Below are 27,429 nucleotides of genomic sequence, written 5' to 3'. Positions count from 1 at the left end.
ACTGAGCGCACACCAATCTCCTGCCACACCCCACTCACTAAGCGCACACCAATCTCCTGTCACACCCCACACCAATCTCCTGTCACACCCCACTCACTGAGCGCACACCAATCTCCTGTCACACCCCACTCACTGAGCGCACACCAATCTCCGGTCACACCCCACTCACTGAGCGCACACCAATCTCCTGTCACACCCCACTCACTGAGCGCACACCAATCTCCTGTCACACCCCACTCACTGAGCGCACACCTATCTCCTGTCACACCCCACTCACTGAGCGCACACCTATCTCCTGTCACACCCCACTGAGCGCACACCGATGTCCTGTCACACCCCACTCACTAAGAGCACACCAATCTCCTTTCACACCCCACTCATTGAGCGCACACAAATCTCCTGTCACACCCCACTCACTGAGCGCACACCAATCTCCTGTCACACCCCACTCACTGATCTCCTGTCACACCCCACTCACTAAGCGCACACCAATATCCTCTTACACCAACTCACTAAGCGCACACCGATCTCCTGTCACACCCCACTCACTAATCTCCTGTCACACCCCACTCACTGAGCGCACACCGATCTCCTGTCACACCCCACTCACTGAGCGCACACTGATCTCCTGTCACACCCCACTCACTGAGCGCACACTGATGTCCTGTCACACCCTACTCACTGAGCGCACACCGATGTCCTGTCACACCCCACTCACTGAGCGCACACCAATCTCCTGTCACACCCCACTCACTAAGCGCACACCAATATCATGTCACACCCCACTCACTGAGCGCACACCAATGTCCTGTCACACACCACTCACTGAGCGCACACTGCTCTCCTGTCAAACCCCACTCACTAAGCGCACATCGATCTCCTGTCACACCCCACTCACTGATCTCCTGTCACACCCCACTCACTAAGCGCACACCAATATCCTGTCACACACCACTCACTGATCTCCGGTCACACCCCGCTCACTAAGCGCACACCAATATCATGTCACACCCACTCACTAAGCGCACACCGATCTCCTGTCACACCCCACTCACTAAGCGCACACCGATTTCCTGTCACACCCCACTCACCTAGCGCACACCGCTCTCCTGTCCCACCCCACTCACCTAGCGCACACCGCTCTACTGTCCCACCCCACTCACCTAGCGCACACCGCTCTCCTGTCCCACCCCACTCACCTAGCGCACACCGCTCTCCTGTCCCACCCCACTCACCTAGCGCACACCGATCTCCTGTCACACCCCACTCACTAAGCGCACACCGATTTCCTGTCACACCCCACTCACCTAGCGCACACCGCTCTCCTGTCCCACCCCACTCACCTAGCGCACACCGCTCTACTGTCCCACCCCACTCACCTAGCGCACACCGCTCTCCTGTCCCACCCCACTCACCTAGCGCACACCGATCTCCTGTCACACCCCACTCACTAAGCGCACACCGATCTCCTGTCACACCCCACTCACTAAGCGCACACCGATCTCCTGTCACACCCCACTCAATGAGCGCACACCAACCTCCGTCACTATCTGAGCGCACACCGGCCTCCGTCACACCCCACTAACTGAGCATACCAATATATGGGGGGGGGGGGGGGGTTTATGAGTGTTAGCTGATGGGAATACAAGGATATAAATGTTGCATTATCCCTGGTCACTGACAGAGCAGAGCATTATCCCTGGTCACTGACAGAGCGTTATTGTGCCGGCGCAGAGCATTATCCCTGGTCACTGACAGAGCGTTAATGTGACGGCGCAGAGCATTATCCCTGGTCACTGACAGAGCGTTATTGTGCCGGCGCAGAGCATTTTCCCTGGTCACAGAGCGTTATTGTGATGGCGCAGAGCATTATCCCTGGTCACTGACAAAGCGTTAATGTGACGGCGCAGAGCATTATCTCTGGTCACTGACAGAGCGTTATTGTGACGGCGCAGAGCATTATCCCTGGTCACTGACAGAGCGTTAATGTGACAGCGCAGAGAATAATCCCTGGTCACTCACAGAGCGTTAATGTGACGGCGCAGAGCATTATCCCTGGTCACTGACAGAGCGTTATTGTGCCGGCGCAGAGCATTTTCCCTGGTCACAGACAGAGCGTTATTGTGACGGCGCAGAGCATTATCCCTGGTCACTGACAGAGCGTTAATGTGACGGCGCAGAGCATTATCCCTGGTCACTGACAGAGCGTTAATGTGACGGCGCAGAGCATTTTCCCTGGTCACAGAGCGTTATTGTGATGGCGCAGAGCATTATCCCTGGTCACTGACAAAGCGTTAATGTGACGGCGCAGAGCATTATCTCTGGTCACTGACAGAGCGTTATTGTGACGGCGCAGAGCATTATCTCTGGTCACTGACAGAGCGTTATTGTGACGGCGCAGAGCATTATCCCTGGTCACTGACAGAGCGTTAATGTGACAGCGCAGAGCATTATCCCTGGTCACTCACAGAGCGTTAATGTGACGGCGCAGAGCATTATCCCTGGTCACTGACAGAGCGTTATTGTGCCGGCGCAGAGCATTTTCCCTGGTCACAGACAGAGCGTTATTGTGACGGCGCAGAGCATTATCCCTGGTCACTGACAGAGCGTTAATGTGACAGCGCAGAGCATTATCCCTGGTCACTGACAGAGCGTTAATGTGACGGCGCAGAGCATTATCCCTGGTCACTGACGAGCGTTATTGTGAAGGCGCAGAGCATTATCCCTGGTCACTGACAGAGCGTTATTGTGCCAGCGCAGAGCATTATCCCTGGTCACTGACAGTGCGTTATTGTGACGGCGCAGAGCATTATCCCTGGTCACTGACAGAGCGTTATTGTGCCAGCGCAGAGCATTATCCCTGGTCACTGACAGTGCGTTATTGTGACGGCGCAGAGCATTATCCCTGGTCACTGACAGCGTTATTGTGCCAGCGCAGAGCATTATCCCTGGTCACTGACAGTGCGTTATTGTGACGGCGCAGAGCATTATCCCTGGTCACTGACAGAGCGTTATTGTGCCGGCGCAGAGCATTATCCCTGGTCACTGACAGAGCGTTATTGTGACGGCGCAGAGCATTATCCCTGGTCACTGACAGTGCGTTATTGTGCCAGCGCAGAGCATTATCCCTGGTCACTGACAGTGCGTTATTGTGACGGCGCAGAGCATTATCCCTGGTCACTGACAGAGCGTTATTGTGCCGGCGCAGAGCATTATCCCTGGTCACTGACAGAGCGTTATTGTGATGGCGCAGAGCATTATCCCTGGTCACTGACAGAGCGTTATTGTGACGGCGCAAAGCATTATCCCTGGTCACTGACAGAGCGTTAATGTGACGGCGCAGAGCATTATCCCTGGTCACTGACAGAGCGTTATTGTGCCGGCGCAGAGCATTTTCCCTGGTCGCAGACAGAGCGTTATTGTGACGGCGCAGAGCATTATCCCTGGTCACTGACAGAGCGTTATTGTGACGGCGCAGAGCATTATCCCTGGTCACTGACAGAGCGTTATTGTGATGGCGCAGAGCATTATCCCTGGTCACTGACAGAGCGTTAATGTGACGGCGCAGAGCATTATCCCTGGTCACTGACAGAGCGTTAATGTGACAGCGCAGAGCATTATCCCTGGTCACTGACAGAGCGTTAATGTGACAGCGCAGAGCATTATCCCTGGTCACTGACAGAGCGTTAATGTGACGGCGCAGAGCATTATCCCTGGTCACTGACAGAGCGTTAATGTGACGGCGCAGAGCATTATCCCTGGTCACTGACAGAGCGTTATTGTGACGGCGCAGAGCATTATCCCTGGTCACTGACAGAGCGTTATTGTGCCGGCGCAGAGCATTATCCCTGGTCACTGACAGAGCGTTATTGTGACGGCGCAGAGCATTATCCCTGGTCACTGACAGAGCGTTATTGTGACGGCGCAGAGCATTATCCCTGGTCACTGACAGAGCGTTATTGTGACGGCGCAGAGCATTATCCCTGGTCACTGACAGAGCGTTATTGTGAAGGCGCAGAGCATTATCCCTGGTCACTGACAGAGCGTTATTGTGACGGCGCAGAGCATTTTCCCTGGTCACTGACAGAGCGTTTGTGACAGCACAGAGCATTATCCCTGGTCGCTGAGCGATAATAAGCCAAAATCACTCTCGCGCTGTAAGGTAAAGCGGCGCAATTTTGTCTCCCAGCCAATCACAGCAGAGGATGGGGTCACATGGTCAGCGTATCACAGTTGTAGTCCTAGTTACAGGTAATGATGGAGAGAGATACAGTAGCAGCCAATCGGCTCCTAACTGTCATGTTACAGGTGATGTTTGAGAAATAACTGTAGGGAGCAGGTTTGTTGGTACTTAGTACATAGACTCCATACTCTTTATTGCTTTACTGCATTTAATAAGTAATTTCCTGAGTGTCATGCTCCGGGCAGCACGGATAGGGTGAGCCGGGCACAGAGGGCAGTGGGCACAGCTGATAACAACAGCGATGGATTACTGCTGGAATCTGGAGACAGTCAGGAACGGACATAACAGGGCGTCTGCCTCCCAGATAGCGGGTCTCACACAGATAACCCACATAACCGCCCGGGGGCGCATGTCAGCCGCATAACCACCAGAGAGGGGGCGCGTCTCAGCCGCATAACCACCAGGGAGGGGGCGCATGTCCACTGCATAACCACCTGGGGGCGCATCTCGCCTGCATAACTACCCAGGGGAGCATGTCAGCCGCATAACCCCCTGGGGAAGCATCTCGTCTGGATAACCAACAAAGGGGGGGGCGCATCTCGCCCGCATAACCACCCGGCGGACCATGTCAGCCACATAACCACCCGGGGGTGCATCTCGCCAGCATAACCACCAAGGGGTGAATCTCACCCGCATAACCACCCGGCGGAACATGTCAGCCACATAACCAAACGGGGGCGCATCTCAGCCGCATAACCCCCTGGGGAAGCATCTCGTCTGGATAACCAACAAAGGGGGGGGGGTGCGCATCTCGCCCGCATAACCACCCGGCGGACCATGTCAGCCACATAACCACCCGGGGGTGCATCTCACCCGCATAACCACTCGGGGACGCATCTCACCCACATAACCACCCAGGGGGACAGCCCAGGCCTCAGAGGTCTCTGCACACAGGCTGCAGAGACCTGAGCCAGCCACAGATTGGAAGGTGCACAGGTCCAGGCACCTCATCCCTGCCAGCAATGCCCCAGGGCCCCCTAGTCACCCCCTCCCTACCAACAATGCACCAGCCCCCCCCCCCTCACCTACCAGCAATGCCCCAGCCCCTCCCTACCTACCAGCAATGCCCTAGGCCCTGCCCTCCCTACCTACCAGCAATGCCCCAGGGCCCCCTAGTCACCCTCTCCCTACCAACAATGCACCAGCCCCTCCCCCCCCCCTACCTACCAGCAATGCCCCAGCCCCTCCCTACCTACCAGCAATGCCCCAGGCCCTGCCCTCCCTACCTACCAGCAATGCCCCAGGGCCCCCTAGTCACCCTCTCCCTACCAACAATGCACCAGCCCCTCCACCCCCCCCTACCTACCAGCAATGCCCCGGGGCCCCCAGCTGCAGTTGGCAGCAGCAAGCAGCACAGAGGACAGGGCCTACTCACCAGCATCACCACGCACCAGTTCAGCACCCCCCGGTAGTTGCTGTAACCGCTGGCCGAGCTGAGGAGCGACTCCTGTAGTTTGTGACATCTGGGCAGAAAACAGAGAAACAGTCAGCGCAGTCACACAGCCGGACACTGGCGCGGGGGCCGATGGGAGCAGGTCGCAGGCAGGGGGAGCAGGTCACAGGCAGGGGGAGCAGGTCACAGGCCGAGGGGAGCAGGTCACAGGCCGAGGGGAGCAGGTCACAGGCCGAGGGGAGCAGGTCGCAGGCAGGGGGAGCAGGTCGCAGGCAGGGGGAGCAGGTCGTAGGCAGGGGGAGCAGGTCACAGGCCGAGGGGAGCAGGTCGCAGGCCGAGGGGAGCAGGTCGCAGGCAGGGGGAGCAGGTAGGCAGAGTTATGGGGCAGTTGGGGGATGTGGGTGTAGTTGGGCAGAGTTAGGGGGTGTGAGGGTAGTTGGGCAGAGTATTGGGACAGATGGGGGGAGGGGGTGTCTGGGGGCAGTTAGAGGCAGTGCAGGGTTGTATACCACCCAGCATGCCCCTCTCCAGGAGGACACAATGCTCTGTTCCTGGGTAATGTATGATTGCCAGCACCTGTGGTGACACCGGCAGTGCAGGGTTGTATACCACCCAGCATGCCCCTCTCCAGGAGGACACAATGCTCTGTTCCTGGGTAATGTATGATTGCCAGCACCTGTGGTGACACCTTTCTTATCAGTTACCCAGCTCCCCACAGGTGCTGGCAATCCTACATTATCCATACCTCCCAGCATGCCCCTCTCAAGGAGGACACAATGCTCTGCTCCTGGGCTTCCCTGGTAATGTATGATTGTCAGCACCTGTGGTGACACCTTTCTTATCAGTTACCTAGCTCCCCACAGGTGCTGGCAATCATACATTATCCATACCTCCCAGCATGCCCCTCTCCAGGAGGACACAATGCTCTGCTCCTGGGCTTTCTTGGTAATGTATGATTGCCAGCACCTGTAGTGACACCTTTCTTATCAGTTACCTAGCTCCCCACAGGTGCTGGCAATCATACATTATCCATACCTCCCAGCATGCCCCTCTCCAGGAGGACACAATGCTCTGTTCCTGGGCTTCCCTGGTAATGTATGATTGCCAGCACCTGTGGTGACACCTTTCTTATCAGTTACCCAGCTCCCCACAGGTGCTGGCAATCATACATTATCCATACCTCCCAGCATGCCCCTCTCCAGGAGGACACAATGCTCTGTTCCTGGGCTTCCCTGGTAATGTATGATTGCCAGCACCTGTGGTGACACCTTTCTTATCAGTTACCTAGCTCCCCACAGGTGCTGGCAATCCTACATTATCCATACGTCCCAGCATGCCCCTCTCCAGGAGGACACAATTATCTGTTCCTGGGCTTCCCTGGTAATGTATGATTGCCAGCACCTGTGGTGACACCTTTCTTATCAGTTACCTAGCTCCCCACAGGTGCTGGCAATCATACATTATCCATACCTCCCAGCATGCCCCTCTCCAGGAGGACACAATGCTCTGTTCCTGGGCTTCCCTGGTACATGGGAGATTCGGTCTGCTGCTGCAGGGGAAGGGGCTGGGGGAGCACATGGGTGATGCTGCACTGTTATACCGCTATGTGTCCTTGATCACTGAATATAACTTTTTGAAAAAAGAAAAACGTTTTACAAAATAAACAAACCAACATTTTACAATGATAACTTTTCATGTCTTAATTTTTATTTTAAATCATTGAGGGAAGGGTGGCTGGCAGTTTATCAGTCCTAAAATGGACATTTTTAATGTCATCCATAGGGAAAAGCAGGGCTGACCCAGGTTCAGTGGAAACGGCGCAGGCCTAGGTCCGTCCTGGGTCACAGTGCTGTGTGATGCCCCTTTTACACCAAAAATCCCGGATCCAGCCCAGCATTTGGAAGAAGGATCCCAGCCGGGTCGGATCCGGGATTTACTCCATTTACACTGCGGTGCCCATCCGCAATGTAGATGAAGGCGACGCTTGGAGATGACATCATCTCCAAGCGACGGGACTACGGTGATCCCCGCCGGATACACCGATTGCAGTGCTGGGGGTCCGCAGGTTGTACGTCCCTATTGATGTAAATGGGAGCCGGTCGGATGACCGGCGTACCCATTTACACCGCCCTCTACCCAGGTCCTAGCCATGTTTTTTCCAGGTCAGGACCTGGGTAGAAGTCCCGTGTAAAGGGACACGGCGTGACACATTTAAACCGCCTCTGACCTGGGTCTGACCCACCGAAGACCCGTGGTTTTGAGGCGGTGTAAATAGGGTATAAATGGGGTATGAAGCTGGGTCCAACCCTGGAAAATCCTGTGTTGAAAGACCAGGGTCCGACCAGGGATTTTGGTGTAAAAGGGGTAGAAGTGACCTGTTCAAACACAGGTGCTGCCAATTATACATTACCAGGGAAGCCCAGCAGCAGAGTGTCCCTCCTGGCATGGGGCATGTTGGGGGTATGGGGTATGTGGTTGGAGAGTTCCCGGGTGCAGGGGGTGACCCGAGTGAGGGGGCATGTTGGGGGTATGGGGTTGGAGAGTCCCCGGGTGCAGGGGGTGACCCGAGTGAGGGGGCATGTTGGGGGTATGTAGTTGGAGAGTCCCCGGGTGCAGGGGGTGACCCGAGTGAGGGGGCATGTAGTTGGAGAGTCCCCGGGTGCAGGGGGTGACCCGGGTGAGGGAGTGTCCCGGGTGAGGGGGCATGTTGGGGGTATGTAGTTGGAGAGTCCCCGGGTGCAGGGGGTGACCCGGGTGAGGGAGTGTCCCGGGTGAGGGGGCATGTTGGGGGTATGTAGTTGGAGAGTCCCCGGGTGCAGGGGGTGACCCGGGTGAGGGAGTGTCCCGGGTGAGGGGGCATGTTGGGGGTATGTAGTTGGAGAGTCCCCGGGTGCAGGGGGTGACCCGGGTGAGGGAGTGTCCCGGGTGAGGTGGCATGTTGGGGGTATGTAGTTGGAGAGTCCCCCGGTGCAGGGAGTGACCCGGGTGAGGGGGCATGTTGGGGGTATGTAGTTGGAGAGTCCCCGGGTGCAGGGGGTGACCCGGGTGAGGGGGCATGTTGGGGGTATGTAGTTGGAGAGTCCCCGGGTGCAGGGGGTGACCCGGGTGCAGGGAGTGACCCGGGTGAGGGAGTGTCCCAGGTGAGGGGGCATGTTGGGGGTATGTAGTTGGAGAGTCCCCCGGTGCAGGGGGTGACCCGGGTGAGGGGGCATGTTGGGGGTATGAGGTATGTAGTTGGAGAGTCCCCGGGTGCAGGGGGTGACCCGGGTGAGGGAGTGTCCCAGGTGAGGGGGCATGTTGGGGGTATGTAGCTGGAGAGTCCCCCGGTGCAGGGAGTGACCCGGGTGAGGGGGCATGTTGGGGGTATGGGGTATGTAGTTGGAGAGTCCCCGGGTGCAGGGGGTGACCCGGGTGAGGGAGTGTCCCAGGTGAGGGGGCATGTTGGGGGTATGTAGCTGGAGAGTCCCCCGGTGCAGGGAGTGACCCGGGTGAGGGGGCATGTTGGGGGTATGTAGTTGGAGAGTCCCCGGGTGCAGGGGGTGACCCGGGTGAGGGAGTGTCCCGGGTGAGGGGGCATGTTGGGGGTATGGGGTATGTAGTTGGAGAGTCCCCCGGTGCAGGGGGTGACCCGGGTGAGGGAGTGTCCCGGGTGAGGGGGCATGTTGGGGGTATGTGGTTGGAGAGTCCCCGGGTGCAGGGGGTGACCCGAGTGAGGGGGCATGTTGGGGGTATGTAGTTGGAGAGTCCCGGATGCAGGGTGTGACCCGGGTGAGGGGGCGGTCCGGTTACCGTAGCTCGGGCTCTCCTCGGGGATCTATCACTTCCTCCGGGCTCTGGCCAGCGCTCTGTAGCCGCTGCACCTGCCGCTTCCTCCGGGTCACCCCGCCGCCCGGCTCCGCCATCTGCGCCCGGATCAGGTCACTGGCATTCGTCGCTGGTCACACTCTGAGCGGGGCTGCCAGTCCCGGTGACACCGCCCACAACAAGAGCCTCCGCCAATCACCGCGCTGCTAGCGCTACTACGACCGCATAGTTAAATGCTGACCCCGCCCACCTGGCTCAGTCACGCCCATCACGAGGAGGCGCTGTCACCTTCCCCTACTTCCCGCTCTTCCTTTTTCAGTCACAGCCCCGCCCCCCCTCACACCACGCCCACTCCTCAAATCACTTGGCGGTGTTGGGGACGTCCCCCGGTGCATGCCGGATGTTGTAGTCCGGGGTATGTATGAGGCAGGAGTGGGCGGGGAAGATGATGACGTTTTGTTTGAGGATTGGTTGCGCGTTCCTGGCGGAAGTTGTTGGCGCTGAGGGAACATGAGGGAGCCGGGGACAGGTGAGAGAACTACAAGTCCCAGCAGAGCGCAGGCAGTCACAGGCAGCCCTTTACCTCAAATCCCAGGTGCCACCGCACAGATATCCCTTATAGAGCCCCCGGATCCCTCCTCCCCTGCAGGGCCCCCGGATCCCTCCTCCCCTGCAGGGCCCCCGGATCCCTCCTCCTCTATATGGGCCCCCGGATCCCTCCTTCTCTATATGGGCCCCCGTAAACCACCTCCCCTATACAGCAGCGTTCCTCTCTCAGGTCTGTCCTCACCCGCCAATCTCTCATTACCCAACTCCCCTATAGGGCCCCCCGGACCCACCTCCCCTATAGGGAGCCCCCGGACCCACCTCCCCTATAGGGAGCCCCCGGACCCACCTCCCCTATAGGGAGCCCCCGGACCCACCTCCCCTATAGGGAGCCCCCGGACCCGTCTCCCCTATAGGGAGCCCCCGGAACCGTCTCCCCTATAGGGCCCCACGGACCCGTCTCCCCTATAGGGCCCACCTCCCCTATAGGGCCCCCCAGACCCGCCTCCCCTATAGCCCCCCCCAGACCCGCCTCCCCTATAGGGCCACCGGACCCGCCTCCCCTATAGGGCCCCCCCGGACCCGCCTCCCCTATAGGGAGCCCCGGACCCGCCTCCCCTATAGGGCCCCCCCGGACCCGCCTCCCCTATCGGCCCCCCGAACCCTCCTCCCCTATAGGGACCCCCGGATCCCTTCCCCTGTATCCTTCCAGAACCCCCAGTCCTTCGTTAGCTGAATGTGAGCTCTGTAGGGCAGGGCCCTCCTTCCCTTAGGTCCATCGCTATATTATACAGTGTACTGTCTATTATCTGGAGAATGTTTCTGTGCCATGGGGAGACAGTACATAGAAGATGGTAGCACCAGATATTTAGGGCTGTTTCACACAGTACGGTTCCTGCCGCACGGTGAAATCCCGTACGGCCAGGGAGCCGTGCCGCACTCAGCAGTTGTGAATGGACACTATTGTGTCCATTCACACGGGACGGCCACGGCCCGGCCGCACGGCTGCAGCCGGATCCCCCCACTGGAAGGGACGGCTGCCGGGCTGTGGCCATCCCTGCCATTATAAAATTCTGAGTGCGGCGCGGCTCCCTGACCGTACGGGATTTCACCGTGCGGCAGGAACCGTACTGTGTGAAACAGCCCTAAGGATATACTCAGTCCTGCTGTTATCATGTTGCAGGTACCGGGCTTCCCAAGCGCCAGCAGAAGGCTATCAGGATACACAAAGCTCTGACCAGTGACCCTGTGGATGTAGACACCCTGCGGGAGGCGGCAGTGAGTTCAGGGGGTCTCCTCAGTCAAGAGATCCGACGCAAAGTGTGGCCCAAACTTCTGAGCATTAATGTGTTCTGCCTGCCCCCCAAACCAGGTATGTCCCCCTGCACCCACCTACCTGCAGCCAAGATACTGTGTGACCAAGCTTCAGGGAGAGCTCAGCCCCCCTCCCAGCTCTCACCAGCTGCCTCTAGGTAATCCGGGATGAGCCCCCATGCACACTTCCCTGGACCGGGCACCCCCACATAACACCCATGTGAGGGAGAAAGAGAGATCTAGTGTATAAGGGAGAGGAGGCAGCGAGGGAGAGCAGTTGGAGGAGGAAGCGCGGGAGAGGTGGCAGTGAGGGAGAGCAGTTGGAGGAGGCAGTGCAGGAGAGGGGGCAGTGCGGGAGAGCTGTTGGAGGTGGCAGCGAGGGAAGGGAGAGGAGGCAGTGTGGGAGAGCTGTTGGAGGTGGCAGCGAGGGAGGGGAGAGGAGGCAGTGCGGGAGAGCTGTTGGAGGTGGCAGCGAGGGAGGGGAGAGGAGGCAGTGCGGGAGAGCTGTTGGAGGTGGCAGCGAGGGAGGGCAGAGGAGTCAGCAGAGGAGAGGAGGCAGTGCGGGAGAGCTGTTGGAGGTGGCAACAAGGGAGGGGAGAGGAGGCAGTGCGGGAGAGCTGTTGGAGGTGGGGGAGGGGAGAGGAGTCAGCAGAGGAGAGGAGGCAGTGCAGGAGAGCTGTTGGAAGTGGCAGCGAGGGAGGGCAGAGGAGTCAGCAGAGGAGAGGAGGCAGTGCGGGAGAGCTGTTGGAGGTGGCAGCAAGGGAGGGGAGAGGAGGCAGCAGAGGAGAGGAGGCAGTGCGGGAGAGCTGTTGGAGGTGGCAGCGGGGGAGGGGAGAGGAGTCAGCAGAGGAGAGGAGGCAGTGCGGGAGAGCTGTTGGAAGTGGCAGCGAGGGAGGGCAGAGGAGTCGGCAGAGGAGAGGAGGCAGTGCGGGAGAGCTGTTGGAGGTGGCAGCGAGGGAGGGGAGAGGAGGCAGTGCGGGAGAGCTGTTGGAGGTGGCAGCGAGGGAGGGGAGAGGAGGCAGTGCGGGAGAGCTGTTGGAGGTGGCAGCGAGGGAGGGCAGAGGAGTCAGCAGAGGAGAGGAGGCAGTGCGGGAGAGCTGTTGGAGGTGGCAGCAAGGGAGGGGAGAGGAGGCAGCAGAGGAGAGGAGGCAGTGCGGGAGAGCTGTTGGAGGTGGCAGCGGGGGAGGGGAGAGGAGTCAGCAGAGGAGAGGAGGCAGTGCGGGAGAGCTGTTGGAAGTGGCAGCGAGGGAGGGCAGAGGAGTCAGCAGAGGAGAGGAGGCAGTGCGGGAGAGCTGTTGGAGGAGAGGCAGAAGCGAGAGGAGGGGGGGGGGGGGGGTGGAGATGTGTGTTCAGCTCCTCCGACCTTTGACTTGGTCTCCTATCTGCTATTGTGTAACTCCTTCAGAAATGGTTCCAGACTACAATTGTAATCTGAAGGTAATAAACATGAGCAATAATAACTTAATTAAGGTTTCAGTAGTAGTTTTTCATTAGATAGTAGAAGAATGTTTACAGCAGTGTCATTTGCGGTAAGTGGTAATTATTGCAGGTTAGTGGGTGATGGGAGCATGGGGTCATTATAGTTGTAGCCACGCTAATATGAGCTGGTACTGTATACGGCAGGTGGCCAATCTCTGGGTGGGCACTGCACACCGTGCAGCAATTATGGGTGTGCCTCTGCAATCGTGGGTGTGGATCTGCAAATCGTGGGATGGGGGGGTGAATCGCGGGAGGTGCCATGGGGGTCCATGAATCGCGGGAGGGGAGCGCGCGGGTGCCGTGAATCGCGGGAGGGGAGCGCGCGGGTGCCGTGAATCGCGGGAGGGGCCGCCACGAATCGCAGGGGGGCTAGAATCACGTGGGGGGGGGTGCAAATCGCAGGAGGGGGGGTGTCGTGAATCGTGGGAGGGGGCTGGGGTTCGCAAACCGTGGGATGGGGGGGTGAATCGCGGGGGGGGGTGTCGTGGGAGGTGCTGTGGGGGTCCGTGAATCGCGGGAGGGGGGCGTTGGAGTGCCATGAATCGCGGGAGGGGGGGCTCGGGGGTGCCGTGAATCGCGGGAGGGGGTGGGGGTCCGCAAATGCTACTAAAGTAGAGAAACAAGTAAGGTGCTTACCTGGAGCCACAGCTCCAAGAGATAAAGAACGCATGCTAAGAATTGTAAAGGCAGCAAGAAAAGATGGGGAGGTGGATGTCATCGTCCACCTTGGCACAAATGACCTGGTTAATGCTGAAGTCATGGCCGTAAAAGATGAATTTAGAAAGTTAGGAACTGCTCTAAAACAGGTGGCAACCACTGTAACTTTTTCAGAAGTATTGCCAGTACACAAATTGAAGGAAGGAAAGGAAGGGTTTGTGTGGATGCACTCCTTGTGGACAATCAAAGAAATTATGGAAGGTATTCCTTTTCAATTATCTTAAAAGACGTGGGGGCTCCTTTTATCTTTATTAGGACTAGAGTGGATAAGGAAGCCTCCCTCGGTAGCGAAATGAGAGGTTAAAAGGATTTTTTCACATTAATAAACATACATAGTGTATTTTAAAGAGAAGAAAAGGTGATTTAAAGATTTTAAAAGTGTAGGCAGATACGACTGTCAGTGTTAGTACTATAATATTAATGGGGGTAAATTCCCCGTTCGGGTCCTTGTATGCACAATTTTAGTCTGTACCTATAAGAAAACTCTTTTTTGGAACCACCGCTGGTATTTATCAATTTATGCCTCACTTAGGCTTCATACATGCATATATATTTTGTCAGAATTTGCGAGACACACTTTTAATGAATGTCGACAGAACGGTCTACAGGAATGCCCAATGTGTATTACTTGTCCATAGGCATGTATAGATGGTGTAGATGATTGGGGGTGAATTTCCCAAAGGGTCCCCCAAACATAGGTTATAACATTTAGGGGTGAATTCCCCACAAAGATTTCCTGAATACCGTTTTTAAGGGTGCCCTATATGTATAGGTATAGTCTATAGTAGAGGGTAAATCCCTCACAAAGAGTCCCTTAGAGGTAATTTGTAATTATTAGGGGTGAATTCCCCACAGGAATCTCCTGAGTGTCCTCTATGGGCATATATATAAGCATATATCGGTAGTGTAGGTGATTGGGGGTGAATTTCCCAGAGGGTCCCCCAGACACAGATTATGACATTATAGGGGTAAATTCCCCACAGAAATTTCCTGCGTGCCGTATTTTTGGCGGTGCCCTATATATATAAGCACCGTATATGATAGAGGATGAAACCTCATAAACCTCAGTGGGAATTTACCCCTAATTACCTGTATATGTAAAACACACATTAAAATTCCCAGGTGACGGTGTCGGAGAGAACTGTGTGGGGAATTTACCCCTAACTCTCACAGACCACACCTAGGGGAATCCTATAGGGAATTTACCCCCAAGTACAGCTACTCTGTATCTATACTAATACCTATAGAGGATACTCAGGAGATTCCTATGGGGAATTTACCCCTAATCAATACAGACCGGCTCTAAGAAACTCTTTGTGAGGGATTCATCCTCTATCATATACGGTGCTTATATATATAGGGCACCGCCAAAAATACGGCACGCAGGAAATTTCTGTGGGGAATTTACCCCTATAATGTCATAATCTGTGTCTGGGGGACCCTCTGGGAAATTCACCCCCAATCACCTACACTACCGATATATGCTTATATATATGCCCATAGAGGACACTCAGGAGATTCCTGTGGGGAATTCACCCCTAATAATTACAAATTACCTCTAAGGGACTCTTTGTGAGGGATTTACCCTCTACTATAGACTATACCTATACATATAGGGCACCCTAAAAACGGTATTCAGGAAATCTTTGTGGGGAATTCACCCCTAAATGTTATAACCTATGTTTGGGGGACCCTTTGGGAAATTCACCCCCAATCATCTACACCATCTATACATGCCTATGGACAAGTAATACACATTGGGCATTCCTGTAGACCGTTCTGTCGACATTCATTAAAAGTGTGTCTCGCAAATTCTGACAAAATATATATGCATGTATGAAGCCTAAGTGAGGCATAAATTGATAAATACCAGCGGTGGTTCCAAAAAAGAGTTTTCTTATAGGTACAGACTAAAATTGTGCATACAAGGACCCGAACGGGGAATTTACCCCCATTAATATTATAGTACTAACACTGACAGTCGTATCTGCCTACACTTTTAAAATCTTTAAATCACCTTTTCTTCTCTTTAAAATACACTATGTATGTTTATTAATGTGAAAAAATCCTTTTAACCTCTCATTTCGCTACCGAGGAAGGCTTCCTTATCCACTCTAGTCCTAATAAAGATAAAAGGAGCCCCCACGTCTTTTAAGATAATTGAAAAGGAATACCTTCCATAATTTCTTTGATTGTCCACAAGGAGTGCATCCACACAAACCCTTCCTTTCCTTCCTTCAATTTGTGTCATGTAAATTGTTTGGGATAGCACCCCCATTGTTGTGAACAAACGCACAGTGGAATATTGCCCACCAATTATAGGGCATCAATATATTTTTTGTGTGCAGAACTCCCAAAACCCCTATCCACCGTATTGCCAGTACACCAAGGGGAAGATAGAACTCTGAGAATTAGAAACTTCAATGTTTGGCTAAGGAATTGGTGCAACGAGGAGAGATTTGGATATTTAGGTCAAAGTCAAGCTACCTGGCAAGACAGAGCCTTATATGAAAGTGATGGCCTGCACCCATCTTCAAGGGGAACGAGAATATTAAGTGAGAAGTTTGGAAGCTTCATAAGCAGCTATTTAAACTAGCAGAGGGGGGCAGTGAACCAAATAAGAATGAAGAAATCTGCTCCCCCAACCTAGAGGTATTGTCTCTGCAGGCAAATGGAACAGAAAGCCTATCCACTGCAACAGAAGATAATGCCGATCAAAACCGAATAGATATAGGCAGAAAGATGAACATAGCTAGCAGCAGGAGAAGCACAAACACAACTTTAAGAGCTATGTGTGCAAATGCTAGGAGCTTAGGAAATAAAATCCCAGAACTAATTGCAATAATGACAAGGGATGAACTGGATATTGTGGCGATTACAGAGACATGGTGCAATGAAAATCATGACTGGGACATAGCTATACCAGGATATACTTTATTTAGGAAGGACAGAATGGGAAAAATTGGAGGAGGGGTTGCAATATATGTGAAAAAATATATAAAGACTACCTTAATACAAAGTATTGAAGAAAAAACGGAGGCCCTTTGGGTGACCATAGAAACAGGGGAGAAGGCGATTCTTCGTATAGGGGTGATCTACAGACCACCAGGTCAGGAAGAGGAACTTGACAAGAGCCTATTGCAGGACATCAATAAAATGGCATTAAAAGGAGAGGTGATAATCATGGGAGACTAATCTACCTGATGTAAACTGGGAGCTGCCTGTTGCAAGTTCCACCAGAAGTAGGGACATGCTGAATTCCTTGCAAGGAGCATCCCTCCAGCAATTGGTGAGGGAGCCCACTCGTAAGGACGCAATATTAGACTTAATACTTACAAATGGTGACAGAATATCTGACATAAATGTGGGTGAAAATCTGGGATCCAGTGACCATCAAGCAGTATGGTTCAAAATAAAGACAGAGACTGACTCATCGCACACAAAAACAAAGGTGTTAGATTTTAGGAAGGCTGATTTTGTAGAGATGGGAAACTCTGTAAGGGATTCTTTGGCAGAGTGGAAGAACTTGGAAGGAGTGCAGGATAAGTGGGAAAAATTAAAAAGTGCAATTCTAAAAGCAACAGAACTTTGTGTCAAAAGAGTTAGGAAAAACACAAGAAAAAGAAAGCCATTGTGGTTTGCAAAAGAAGTAGCAAGTATTGTGAAAGCAAAAAAGTTGGCCTTTAAGAAATTTAAGCAGACGCAGAAGAATGAGGACAAAGAGGTGTATCTTGTTAGACAGAAGGAGGCTAAGAAGGTAATCAGATGTGCAAAAGCACAGGCTGAAGAGAAAATGGCCCAGTCAGGGGGTAAAGGGGGGAAAACTTTTTTTAGGTATATAAGTGAAAGGAGAAAAACAAAAAGTGGAATAATTAGACTGAAGACAGAGAGTGGAAGTTTTCTTGAGGGGGACAATGTAATAGCAGATAATATTAATAATTATTTCTGCTCAGTATTCACTGCTGAAAGAGAGGGGAAGGGGCCACAGTTAAGTTGCAAGTATAGTCAGAAAACTGAGGGAGAGACAAGTACATTTACAGAGGAGTCCTCACAGAACTCTCAAAACTGAAAGTGGATAAATCCATGGGGCCAGATGGGATACATCCAAGGATACTAAAAGAGCTTAAAGGGGAGCTGGTAAAACCAATAACAGAATTATTCAACCAGTCACTAGCTACTGGAGTAATCCCAGAGGACTGGAAAACAGCGAATGTAGTCCCACTGCACAAAAGTGGAAGCAAGGAAGAGGTAAGCAACTATCGACCAGTGAGCCTTACATCAGTAGTAGGGAAATTGATGGAAACACTCTTAAAACAAAGAGTTGTAGAATATCTCAAAACCAGCAATTTACAGGATCCAAAACAGCATGGGTTTACTGGGGGAAGATCATGTCAAACAAATCTTATTGACTTTTTTTTGACTGGGTGACTAAAGTAATAGATCAAGGTGGGGCTGTAGATGTAGCTTATCTAGACTTTAGTAAAGCTTTTGACACTGTCCCACATCGCAGACTGTTAAATAAACTTGAAAGCTTGGAATTGGATTCTAAGATAGTTGAATGGATAAGAGCGTGGTTGCAGGACAGAAAACAGAGAGTTGTAGTAAACAGAGTACAGTCAAAGGAGGGAAAGGTTACAAGTGGAGTACCCCAGGGATCTGTACTTGGACCGGTGCTTTTTAATATCTTTATTGGTGATATTGCAAATGGAATTGAGGGTAAAATGTGCCTTTTTGCAGATGACACAAAGGTATGCAACAGGGTAGACACACCAGGAGGGGTAAAACAAATGATTGAGGATCTAGGTAGATTAGAGGAATGGACAAGAGCATGGCAACTACAGTTTAATGCCAAAAAATGCAAAATCATGCACTTGGGTCTCAGAAATCCAAAGACTCAATATAGTATAAATGGCACTATAATGGAAACTACTGAGGAAGAGAGGGATCTAGGTGTCACTATTTCAGGGGACTTAAAAGCAGGTAGGCAATGTAACAAAGCAATGAAGAAGGCAAGTCAGATGCTTGGTTGCATAGGGAGAGGTATCAGCAGTAGAAAGAAAGAAGTAATAATGCCACTGTATAGGTCATTGGTACGACCTCACCTAGAGTATTGTGTTCAGTTCTGGAGGCCATACTGTAGCCCTGGCTGGGCGGGTGGAGGTGATGTCAAGGGGGTGGGGTGAGTAGAACACTGGTCTTTTCCTTAGGGGGGAGGGTTTGTGTATAACGCTGGGCGGGAACGTTATACACATAGAACACTGGTCTTTTCCCTAGGGGGGCGGGTTTGTGTATCCCGCTGGGCGGGAACGTTATATACACAGGGGATGAGTGACAGATCTGGCTTAATATATAAGATATATATATATATATATATATATATATATATATATATATATATATATATATATATATACTGCGACAGGTTAGGAACTACCCATTACTGTGAACAACAGTCCCGGTGCCAGCTGGAACCTTGCAGCGAAGGTCAATAATGCTGCATCCAAGCAGCTGCAGCAGCACACGGAGTTGTGAAGAAGAACAACAGGAGCCGGAACTACTGCAACGTTTCCATTTTAGTAATCATCATCATCAGGTATAAATAACATGAATCAAACACTCCCCTTATATCCCCGTTCACCCGTGCACCTACAGGCACGCTTCCCGCAACACCGTCATCGACGTGCGCCTGTCTCGTCACAGTTGCCATGACTCCCACCACTAACAAGCGGTGCATGTCACCATAGCAACCACTACGTAGACCTGGCGCACCGCCACAAACAGTGAGGCCGTCCGCTCAGGCATACATTATATGGATGACTAACTGGGGAACAGGTGCTGAATATCTGGACATCCATAAGACCAGAGCAAATACAATATATTATATAGTATATGTATGCATACAGAGGCAGAACATATACACAAAAACAATATGTTACATGAGATATCATTTACAAACTATACTATAGTATAATGCAATATAATATAATACACAGGGATGCAATCAAATACATGTATACAGGCAATGAGCAATGAAATATCAAGAGGTAGACACGGAATCAAAGAGAAGCCTGAAACCCTAAGTGGTCATTAAGACCAAAGGGTGACGGTTCTCAGTCGGTGAAACCAACGAGATTCACACTGGAGTAGGGCCAGCGACCTATTACCACCCCTAAGCCTCGGAGGCATGTGATCAATACGAGATTCACACTGGAGTAGGGCCAGCGACCTATTACCACCCCTAAGCCTCGGAGGCATGTGATCAATACGAGATTCACACTGGAGTAGGGCCAGCGACCTATTACCACCCCTAAGCCTCGGAGGCATGTGATCAATACGAGATTCACACTGGAGTAGGGCCAGCGACCTATTACCACCCCTAAGCCTCGGAGGTATGTGATCAATACGAGATTCACACTGGAGTAGGGCCAGCGACCTATTACCACCCCTAAGCCTCGGAGGCATGTGATCAATACGAGATTCACACTGGAGTAGGGCCAGCGACCTATTACCACCCCTAAGCCTCGGAGGCATGTGAGCAATACGAGATTCACACTGGAGTAGGGCCAGCGACCTATTACCACCCCTAAGCCTCGGAGGTATGTGATCAATACGAGATTCACACTGGAGTAGGGCCAGCGACCTATTACCACCCCTAAGCCTCGGAGGCATGTGATCAATACGAGATTCACACTGGAGTAGGGCCAGCGACCTATTACCACCCCTAAGCCTCGGAGGCGTGTGATCAATACGAGATTCACACTGGAGTAGGGCCAGCGACCTATTACCACCCCTAAGCCTCGGAGGCATGTGATCGATACGAGATTCACACTGGAGTAGGGCCAGCGACCTATTACCACCCCTAAGCCTCGGAGGCGTGTGATCAATACGAGATTCACACTGGAGTAGGGCCAGCGACCTATTACCACCCCTAAGCCTCGGAGGCATGTGATCAATACGAGATTCACACTGGAGTAGGGCCAGCGACCTATTACCACCCCTAAGCCTCGGAGGCGTGTGATCAATACGAGATTCACACTGGAGTAGGGCCAGCGACCTATTACCACCCCTAAGCCTCGGAGGCGTGTGATCAATACGAGATTCACACTGGAGTAGGGCCAGCGACCTATTACCACCCCTAAGCCTCGGAGGCATGTGATCGATACGAGATTCACACTGGAGTAGGGCCAGCGACCTATTACCACCCCTAAGCCTCGGAGGCGTGTGATCAATACGAGATTCACACTGGAGTAGGGCCAGCGACCTATTACCACCCCTAAGCCTCGGAGGCATGTGATCAATACGAGATTCACACTGGAGTAGGGCCAGCGACCTATTACCACCCCTAAGCCTCGGAGGCGTGTGATCAATACGAGATTCACACTGGAGTAGGGCCAGCGACCTATTACCACCCCTAAGCCTCGGAGGCGTGTGATCAATACGAGATTCACACTGGAGTAGGGCCAGCGACCTATTACCACCCCTAAGCCTCGGAGGCATGTGATCAATACGAGATTCACACTGGAGTAGGGCCAGCGACCTATTACCACCCCTAAGCCTCGGAGGCATGTGATCAATACGAGATTCACACTGGAGTAGGGCCAGCGACCTATTACCACCCCTAAGCCTCGGAGGCGTGTGATCAATACGAGATTCACACTGGAGTAGGGCCAGCGACCTATTACCACCCCTAAGCCTCGGAGGCATGTGATCGATACGAGATTCACACTGGAGTAGGGCCAGCGACCTATTACCACCCCTAAGCCTCGGAGGCGTGTGATCAATACGAGATTCACACTGGAGTAGGGCCAGCGACCTATTACCACCCCTAAGCCTCGGAGGCATGTGATCAATACGAGATTCACACTGGAGTAGGGCCAGCGACCTATTACCACCCCTAAGCCTCGGAGGCATGTGATCAATACGAGATTCACACTGGAGTAGGGCCAGCGACCTATTACCACCCCTAAGCCTCGGAGGCGTGTGATCAATACGAGATTCACACTGGAGTAGGGCCAGCGACCTATTACCACCCCTAAGCCTCGGAGGCATGTGATCAATACGAGATTCACACTGGAGTAGGGCCAGCGACCTATTACCACCCCTAAGCCTCAGAGGCATGTGATCAATAACATACTGTGGCCTGCCTGTGCGAAATGCAACAGGTTGGTCGCTTGTCCCAGAACCAATGGTTGCCCGGATAGCCATCCGCTTACCCAGGATACGATCGGTCTTTCCGACGTAATGTAGTCCACATGGACATGATATAAGATTGACAATGTACCTTGTAGTGCAAGTGACCCTATGCCGAATTTTAGAACGCCTACCACTAAAAGGATGGTTAAAGCTGTCTCCCCTGGTCCTACTTCTACAGGTAAGATCGTACCCTGCATGAGCGGATGGCTGGCCGAAACGGCGTTGACCGAAAACAGTAAAGTTTTGCGTTTTTGCACCAAGACCCGGAGTGACACCTGTCATTGCTGCTATTATTGGGAGGTCACCCGGGCCAGTAACCTACTGCTACCTGTCAGTGCAGGCGTGCCGGGCAACCACTCGCACCTCTCTACCATATATATATATATATATATATATATATATATATATATATATATATATATATATATATATATATATATATATATATAATCCAAAGTCCGGCGGCACTCAGAGTATAATGACAAAATGACAGCCAAAGGTAATATTCTGCCAACGTTTCAATTAGGTTTACTAATTTTCATCAGGGCATACAAAATCCGTATTTTGTATGCCCTGATGAAAATTATTAAACCTAATTGAAACGTTGGCAGAATATTGCCTTTGGCTGTCATTTTGTCATTATACTCTGAGTGCCGCCGGACTTTGGATTGTATGGGACCTGCTGGTTCCTAATTGCGGATGGCAACGGGAGGAGTACAGCTGGTATAGCGAGTGCCAGAAGAGCCCATCGACGTATATATATATATATATATATATATATATATATATATATATATATATGCAGAAGAATACAAAAGCACTCGGAGACTTTGTAGGTGAGCAAATGCTGGACCGATTTAATCCATCAAGGTGCAGAGGCCTGTCCAGCATTTGCTCACCTACAAAGTCTCCGAGTGCTTTTGTATTCTGCCTACATTTGCTGGCTGTATTGTATGCAGCCTTCCTACATATGGCAACAGAGCAAGGTCTAGATACCTGCAGCCAAAGTCAGTCCTGAGTGACGGATATATATATATATATATATATATACACACAATGGCACCCACCGTTATCCCCAGAAGGCGATGAGATGAATAGGCCGCACTCCACAGTCTTTTGTGATAAATTTATATTAAATGCATAAAAGAAGAGGACAACGTTTCAGGACCCGCTGGGTCTTTTCATCAGGTCCAGTAAATACATAAACAAAGTGTACAGGCAATATATATATATATATATATATATACACAGTGTATATAGTCCGTGGTATATGTGTAACGACCATCACTATTTCAGGCCCCGCCGTCCGCTGCAATCACCGGGATTATAACCAGGTAGACATGGATGTCCGACGCTCGCTGCGGCGGTTCCCTAGAGGTGAGAGCCCCCTGTGTATGTGTGTATATAATATGTGTGTGTGTGTGTATATATATATATATAATATGTGTGCGAGGCGCAGCACTGATATGGCACTGTGTACTTCTCTCCAGGAATGCCGGACGCTGAGCGCTCAGTCCTAAAGGATCAGCTGATGGATATGATCCTGTACGTGCTGCGCGCACACCCGGAGCTGCATTATTACCAGGGTTACCACGATATTGCCGTCACTCTGCTCCTGACCGCTGGGCTCCGGCTGGGAACTGCCATCCTGGAGACCCTCTCTGTCCACCATCTCCGGTATGCTGCTCTTGTACGGAGCGCTGCGTGTAGTACATATGTAGTGCAGCGGATAACACTCAGCGTCACCATACGGAGCGCTGCGTGCAGTACATATGTAGTGCAGCGGATAACACTTAGCGTCACCATACGGAGCGCTGCGTGTAGTACATATGTAGTGCAGCGGATAACACTCAGCGTCACCATACGGAGCGCTGCGTGCAGTACATATGTAGTGCAGCGGATAACACTTAGCGTCACCATACGGAGTGCTGCGTGTAGTACATATGTAGTGCAGCGGATAACACTCAGCTCCACCATACGGAGCGCTGCGTGCAGTACATATGTAGTGCAGCGGATAACACTCAGCTCCACCATACGGAGCGCTGCGTGCAGTACATATGTAGTGCAGCGGATAACACTCAGCGTCACCATACGGAGCGCTGCGTGTAGTACATATGTAGTGCAGCGGATAACACTCAGCGTCACCATACGGAGCGCTGCGTGTAGTACATATGTAGTGCAGCGGATAACACTCAGCGTCACAATACGGAGCGCTGCGGGCAGTACATATGTAGTGCAGCGGATAACACTCAGCGTCACCATACGGAGCGCTGCGTGTAGTACATATGTAGTGCAGCGGATAACACTCAGCGTCACCATACGGAGCGCTGCGTGTAGTACATATGTAGTGCAGCGGATAACACTCAGCGTCACCATACGGAGCGCTGCGTGTAGTACATATGTAGTGCAGCGGATAACACTCAGCGTCACCATACGGAGCGCTGCGTGCAGTACATATGTAGTGCAGCGGATAACACTCAGCGTCACCATACGGAGCGCTGCGTGCAGTACATATGTAGTGCAGCGGATAACACTCAGCGTCACCATACGGAGCGCTGCGTGCAGTACATATGTAGTGCAGGGGATAACACTCAGCGTCACCATACGGAGCGCTGCGTGCAGTACATATGTAGTGCAGCGGATAACACTCAGCGTCACCATACGGAGCGCTGCGTGTAGTACATATGTAGTGCAGCGGATAACACTCAGCGTCACCATACGGAGCGCTGCGTGCAGTACATATGTAGTGCAGCGGATAACACTCAGCGTCACCATACGGAGCGCTGCGTGTAGTACATATGTAGTGCAGCGGATAACACTCAGCGTCACCATACGGAGCGCTGCGTGTAGTACATATGTAGTGCAGCGGATAACACTCAGCGTCACCATACGGAGCGCTGCGTGTAGTACATATGTAGTGCAGCGGATAACACTCAGCGTCACCATACAGAGCGCTGCGTGTAGTACATATGTAGTGCAGCGGATAACACTCAGCGTCACCATAGGGAGCGCTGCGTGTAGTACATATGTGGTGCAGCGGATAACACTCAGCATCACCATACAGAGCGCTGCGTGCAGTACATATGTAGTGCAGCGGATAACTTAGCATCACCACACGGAGCGCTGCGTGCAGTACATATGTAGTGCAGCGGATAACTTAGCATCACCACACGGAGCGCTGCGTGCAGTACATTTGTAGTGCAGCGGATAACACTCAGCATCACCACACGGAGCGCTGCACGCAGTATATGGTTATATTAGTATGGTTATATACAGCGTGTAACACTCAGCATCACCATACGGAGCGCTGCGTGCACTACATATGTAGTGCAGCACATAACACTCAGCATCACCACACGGAGCGCTGCACGCAGTACATGGTTATATTAGTATAGTTATATACAGCACATAACACTCAGCATCACCACACGGAGCACTGTGTGCACTACATATGTAGTGCAGCAGATTACACTCAGCATCACCACACGGAGCGCTGCGTGCAGTACATGGTTATATTAGTATAGTTATATACAGCGTGTAACACTCAGCATCACCACACGGAGCACTGTGTGCACTACATATGTAGTGCAGCGGATTACACTCAGCGTCACCATGCGGAGCGCTGCACGCAGTACATGGTTATATTAGTATAGTTATATACAGCACATAACACTCAGCATCACCACACGGAGCACTGTGTGCACTACATATGTAGTGCAGCGGATTACACTCAGCGTCACCATACGGAGCGCTGCACGCAGTACATGGTTATATTAGTATAGTTATATACAGCGTGTAACACTCAGCATCACCACACGGAGCGCTGCACGCAGTACATGGTTATATTAGTATAGTTATATACAGCACATAACACTCAGCATCACCACACGGAGCACTGTGTGCACTACATATGTAGTGCAGCAGATTACACTCAGCATCACCACACGGAGCGCTGCGTGCAGTACATGGTTATATTAGTATAGTTATATACAGCGTGTAACACTCAGCATCACCACACGGAGCACTGTGTGCACTACATATGTAGTGCAGCGGATTACACTCAGCGTCACCATACGGAGCGCTGCACGCAGTACATGGTTATAGTAGTATGGTTATATACAGCACATAACACTCAGCATCACCACACGGAGCGCTGCGTGCACTACATATGTAGTGCAGCAGATTACACTCAGCGTCACCATACGGAGCGCTGCACGCAGTACATGGTTATACTAGTATGGTTATATACAGCGTGTAACACTCAGCATCACCACACCGAAGTAGGGGGCCCTGTACCGTGCGGCGCAGTCTGAGTACAAATAGAGGGGTCTGTGCCCTGCGGTGCAGGGTGAGGACAGATGGGGGGAACTGTGCATAGTATGGTGCATGAGTCTATGGGGCATGAGGTGTGGTCTCTGGTACAGGTAGCGGGGTTTGTGGGGTGTGCGGTGCTGTCTCAGGGTACATATAGCAGGGTGTGTGGGGTTCTGTTTCAGGGTACAGATTTCTTGGTCTGTGGGCAGTGCGGTGCTGTATCAGGTTACAGATAGTGGGGTCTGTGGGCTGTGCTGTGCTTTCTCACATACAGATGGTGGGGTCTGTGGGCTGTCTTATGGTATGGATAGGGGGTCTGTGGACTGGCTGTCTCAGGTACAGATAGCGGGGACTGTGGGCTGTGCGGTGCTGTCTCAGGTACGGATAAGGCGGTCTGTGGGCTGTGCGGTTCTGTCTCAGGGTACAGATAGCCGGGTCTGTGGGACATGCAGTGCTGTCTCATGTACAGATAGTGGGGGCTGTGCGCTGTATGGTGCGGTCTCAGGTACAGATATTGGATTCTGTGTGATGTGCTGTCTCAGGTAAAAATAGCAGGGCTGTGAGATAAGTGGGTCTGTGGGCAGTGCGGTTCTGTTTCAGGGTACAGGTCTCTTGGTCTGTGGACTGTGCGGTGCTGTATCAGGTACAGATAGCGGGGGGCTGTGGGCTGTATGGTGCTGTCTCAGGGTACAGATATCGGATTTGTGGGCTGTGCGTTGCTCTCTCATGGTACAGATAGCGGGGTCTGTGTGCTGTGCAGTGATGCCTCTGGTACAGATAGCGGGGTCTGTGGGCTGTGCAATGCTGTCTCAGGTACAGATAGTGGGGTTTGTGGGCTTTGTGGGCTGTGCGGTTCTGTTTCAGGGTACATATGGCGGGGTCAGTGCTGTTTCAGGTATAGAGAGCAGGTGCTGTGGGCTGTGCGGTGCTATTTCAGGTATAGATAGTGGAGTCTGTGGGACGTTCGATGTGGTCTCAGGTACAGATAGCGGGGGGCTGTGCAATGCTGTCTCAGGTACAGATAATTTGGTTTGAGGGCTGTGTGGTGCTGACTTGGGTAAAGATAGCGGGGTCTGTGGGCTGTGCAGTGATGTCTCTGCTACACATAGCGGGGTCTGTGCAGTCATGTCTCTGGTACAGATAGTGGGGTCTGTGGGATGTGCGGTGCTGTCTCTGGTACAGATAGCGGGGTCTGGGACGTGTGGTGCTGTCTCTGGTACAGATAGCAGGGTCTGTGGGATGTGCGGTGCTGTCTCTGGTACAGATAGCGGGGTCTGTGCAGCCATGTCTCTGGTACAGATTGCAGGGTCTGTGGGATGTGCGGTGCTGTCTCTGGTACAGATAGCGGGGTCTGTGGGATGTGCGGTGCTGTCTCTGGTACAGATAGCGGGGTCTGTGGGACGTGCAGTGCTGTCTCTGGTACAGC

At 52.5% G+C, this 27,429-nt stretch overlaps 2 protein-coding genes across 2 annotated transcripts in view; one reads left to right on the top strand and one right to left on the bottom strand.

Annotated features, from left to right (window-relative positions):
• The window catches only part of DGAT1 (diacylglycerol O-acyltransferase 1), a 46,312-nt gene extending 36,667 nt beyond the window's left edge, over positions 1-9,645 (bottom strand). The window contains exons 1-2 of the mRNA XM_083168387.1: positions 9,426-9,645; positions 5,619-5,706 (exon numbers count right to left, since the gene is read on the bottom strand). Of these exons, the coding sequence (XP_083024513.1) occupies positions 5,619-5,706; positions 9,426-9,538 (201 nt within the window). The 5' untranslated portion in view covers positions 9,539-9,645. The remainder of the gene's footprint in view (positions 1-5,618; positions 5,707-9,425) is intronic.
• A 248-nt stretch (positions 9,646-9,893) lies between these two features.
• LOC146056328 (TBC1 domain family member 20-like) overlaps positions 9,894-27,429 on the top strand; it is a 39,685-nt gene continuing 22,149 nt past the window's right edge. Inside the window, exons 1-4 of the mRNA XM_083168385.1 lie at positions 9,894-9,969; positions 11,170-11,358; positions 22,986-23,066; positions 23,180-23,366. Of these exons, the coding sequence (XP_083024511.1) occupies positions 9,951-9,969; positions 11,170-11,358; positions 22,986-23,066; positions 23,180-23,366 (476 nt within the window). The 5' untranslated portion in view covers positions 9,894-9,950. The remainder of the gene's footprint in view (positions 9,970-11,169; positions 11,359-22,985; positions 23,067-23,179; positions 23,367-27,429) is intronic.

The sequence above is a fragment of the Crinia signifera genome, unplaced genomic scaffold (genome assembly GCF_055691185.1).
Source record: "Crinia signifera unplaced genomic scaffold, ASM5569118v1 HAP2_SCAFFOLD_80, whole genome shotgun sequence".
Taxonomy (NCBI): domain Eukaryota; kingdom Metazoa; phylum Chordata; class Amphibia; order Anura; family Myobatrachidae; genus Crinia; species Crinia signifera.
Note: the sequence above shows the minus strand (reverse complement) of the source record. Positions and strands in the feature narration are given on the sequence as shown.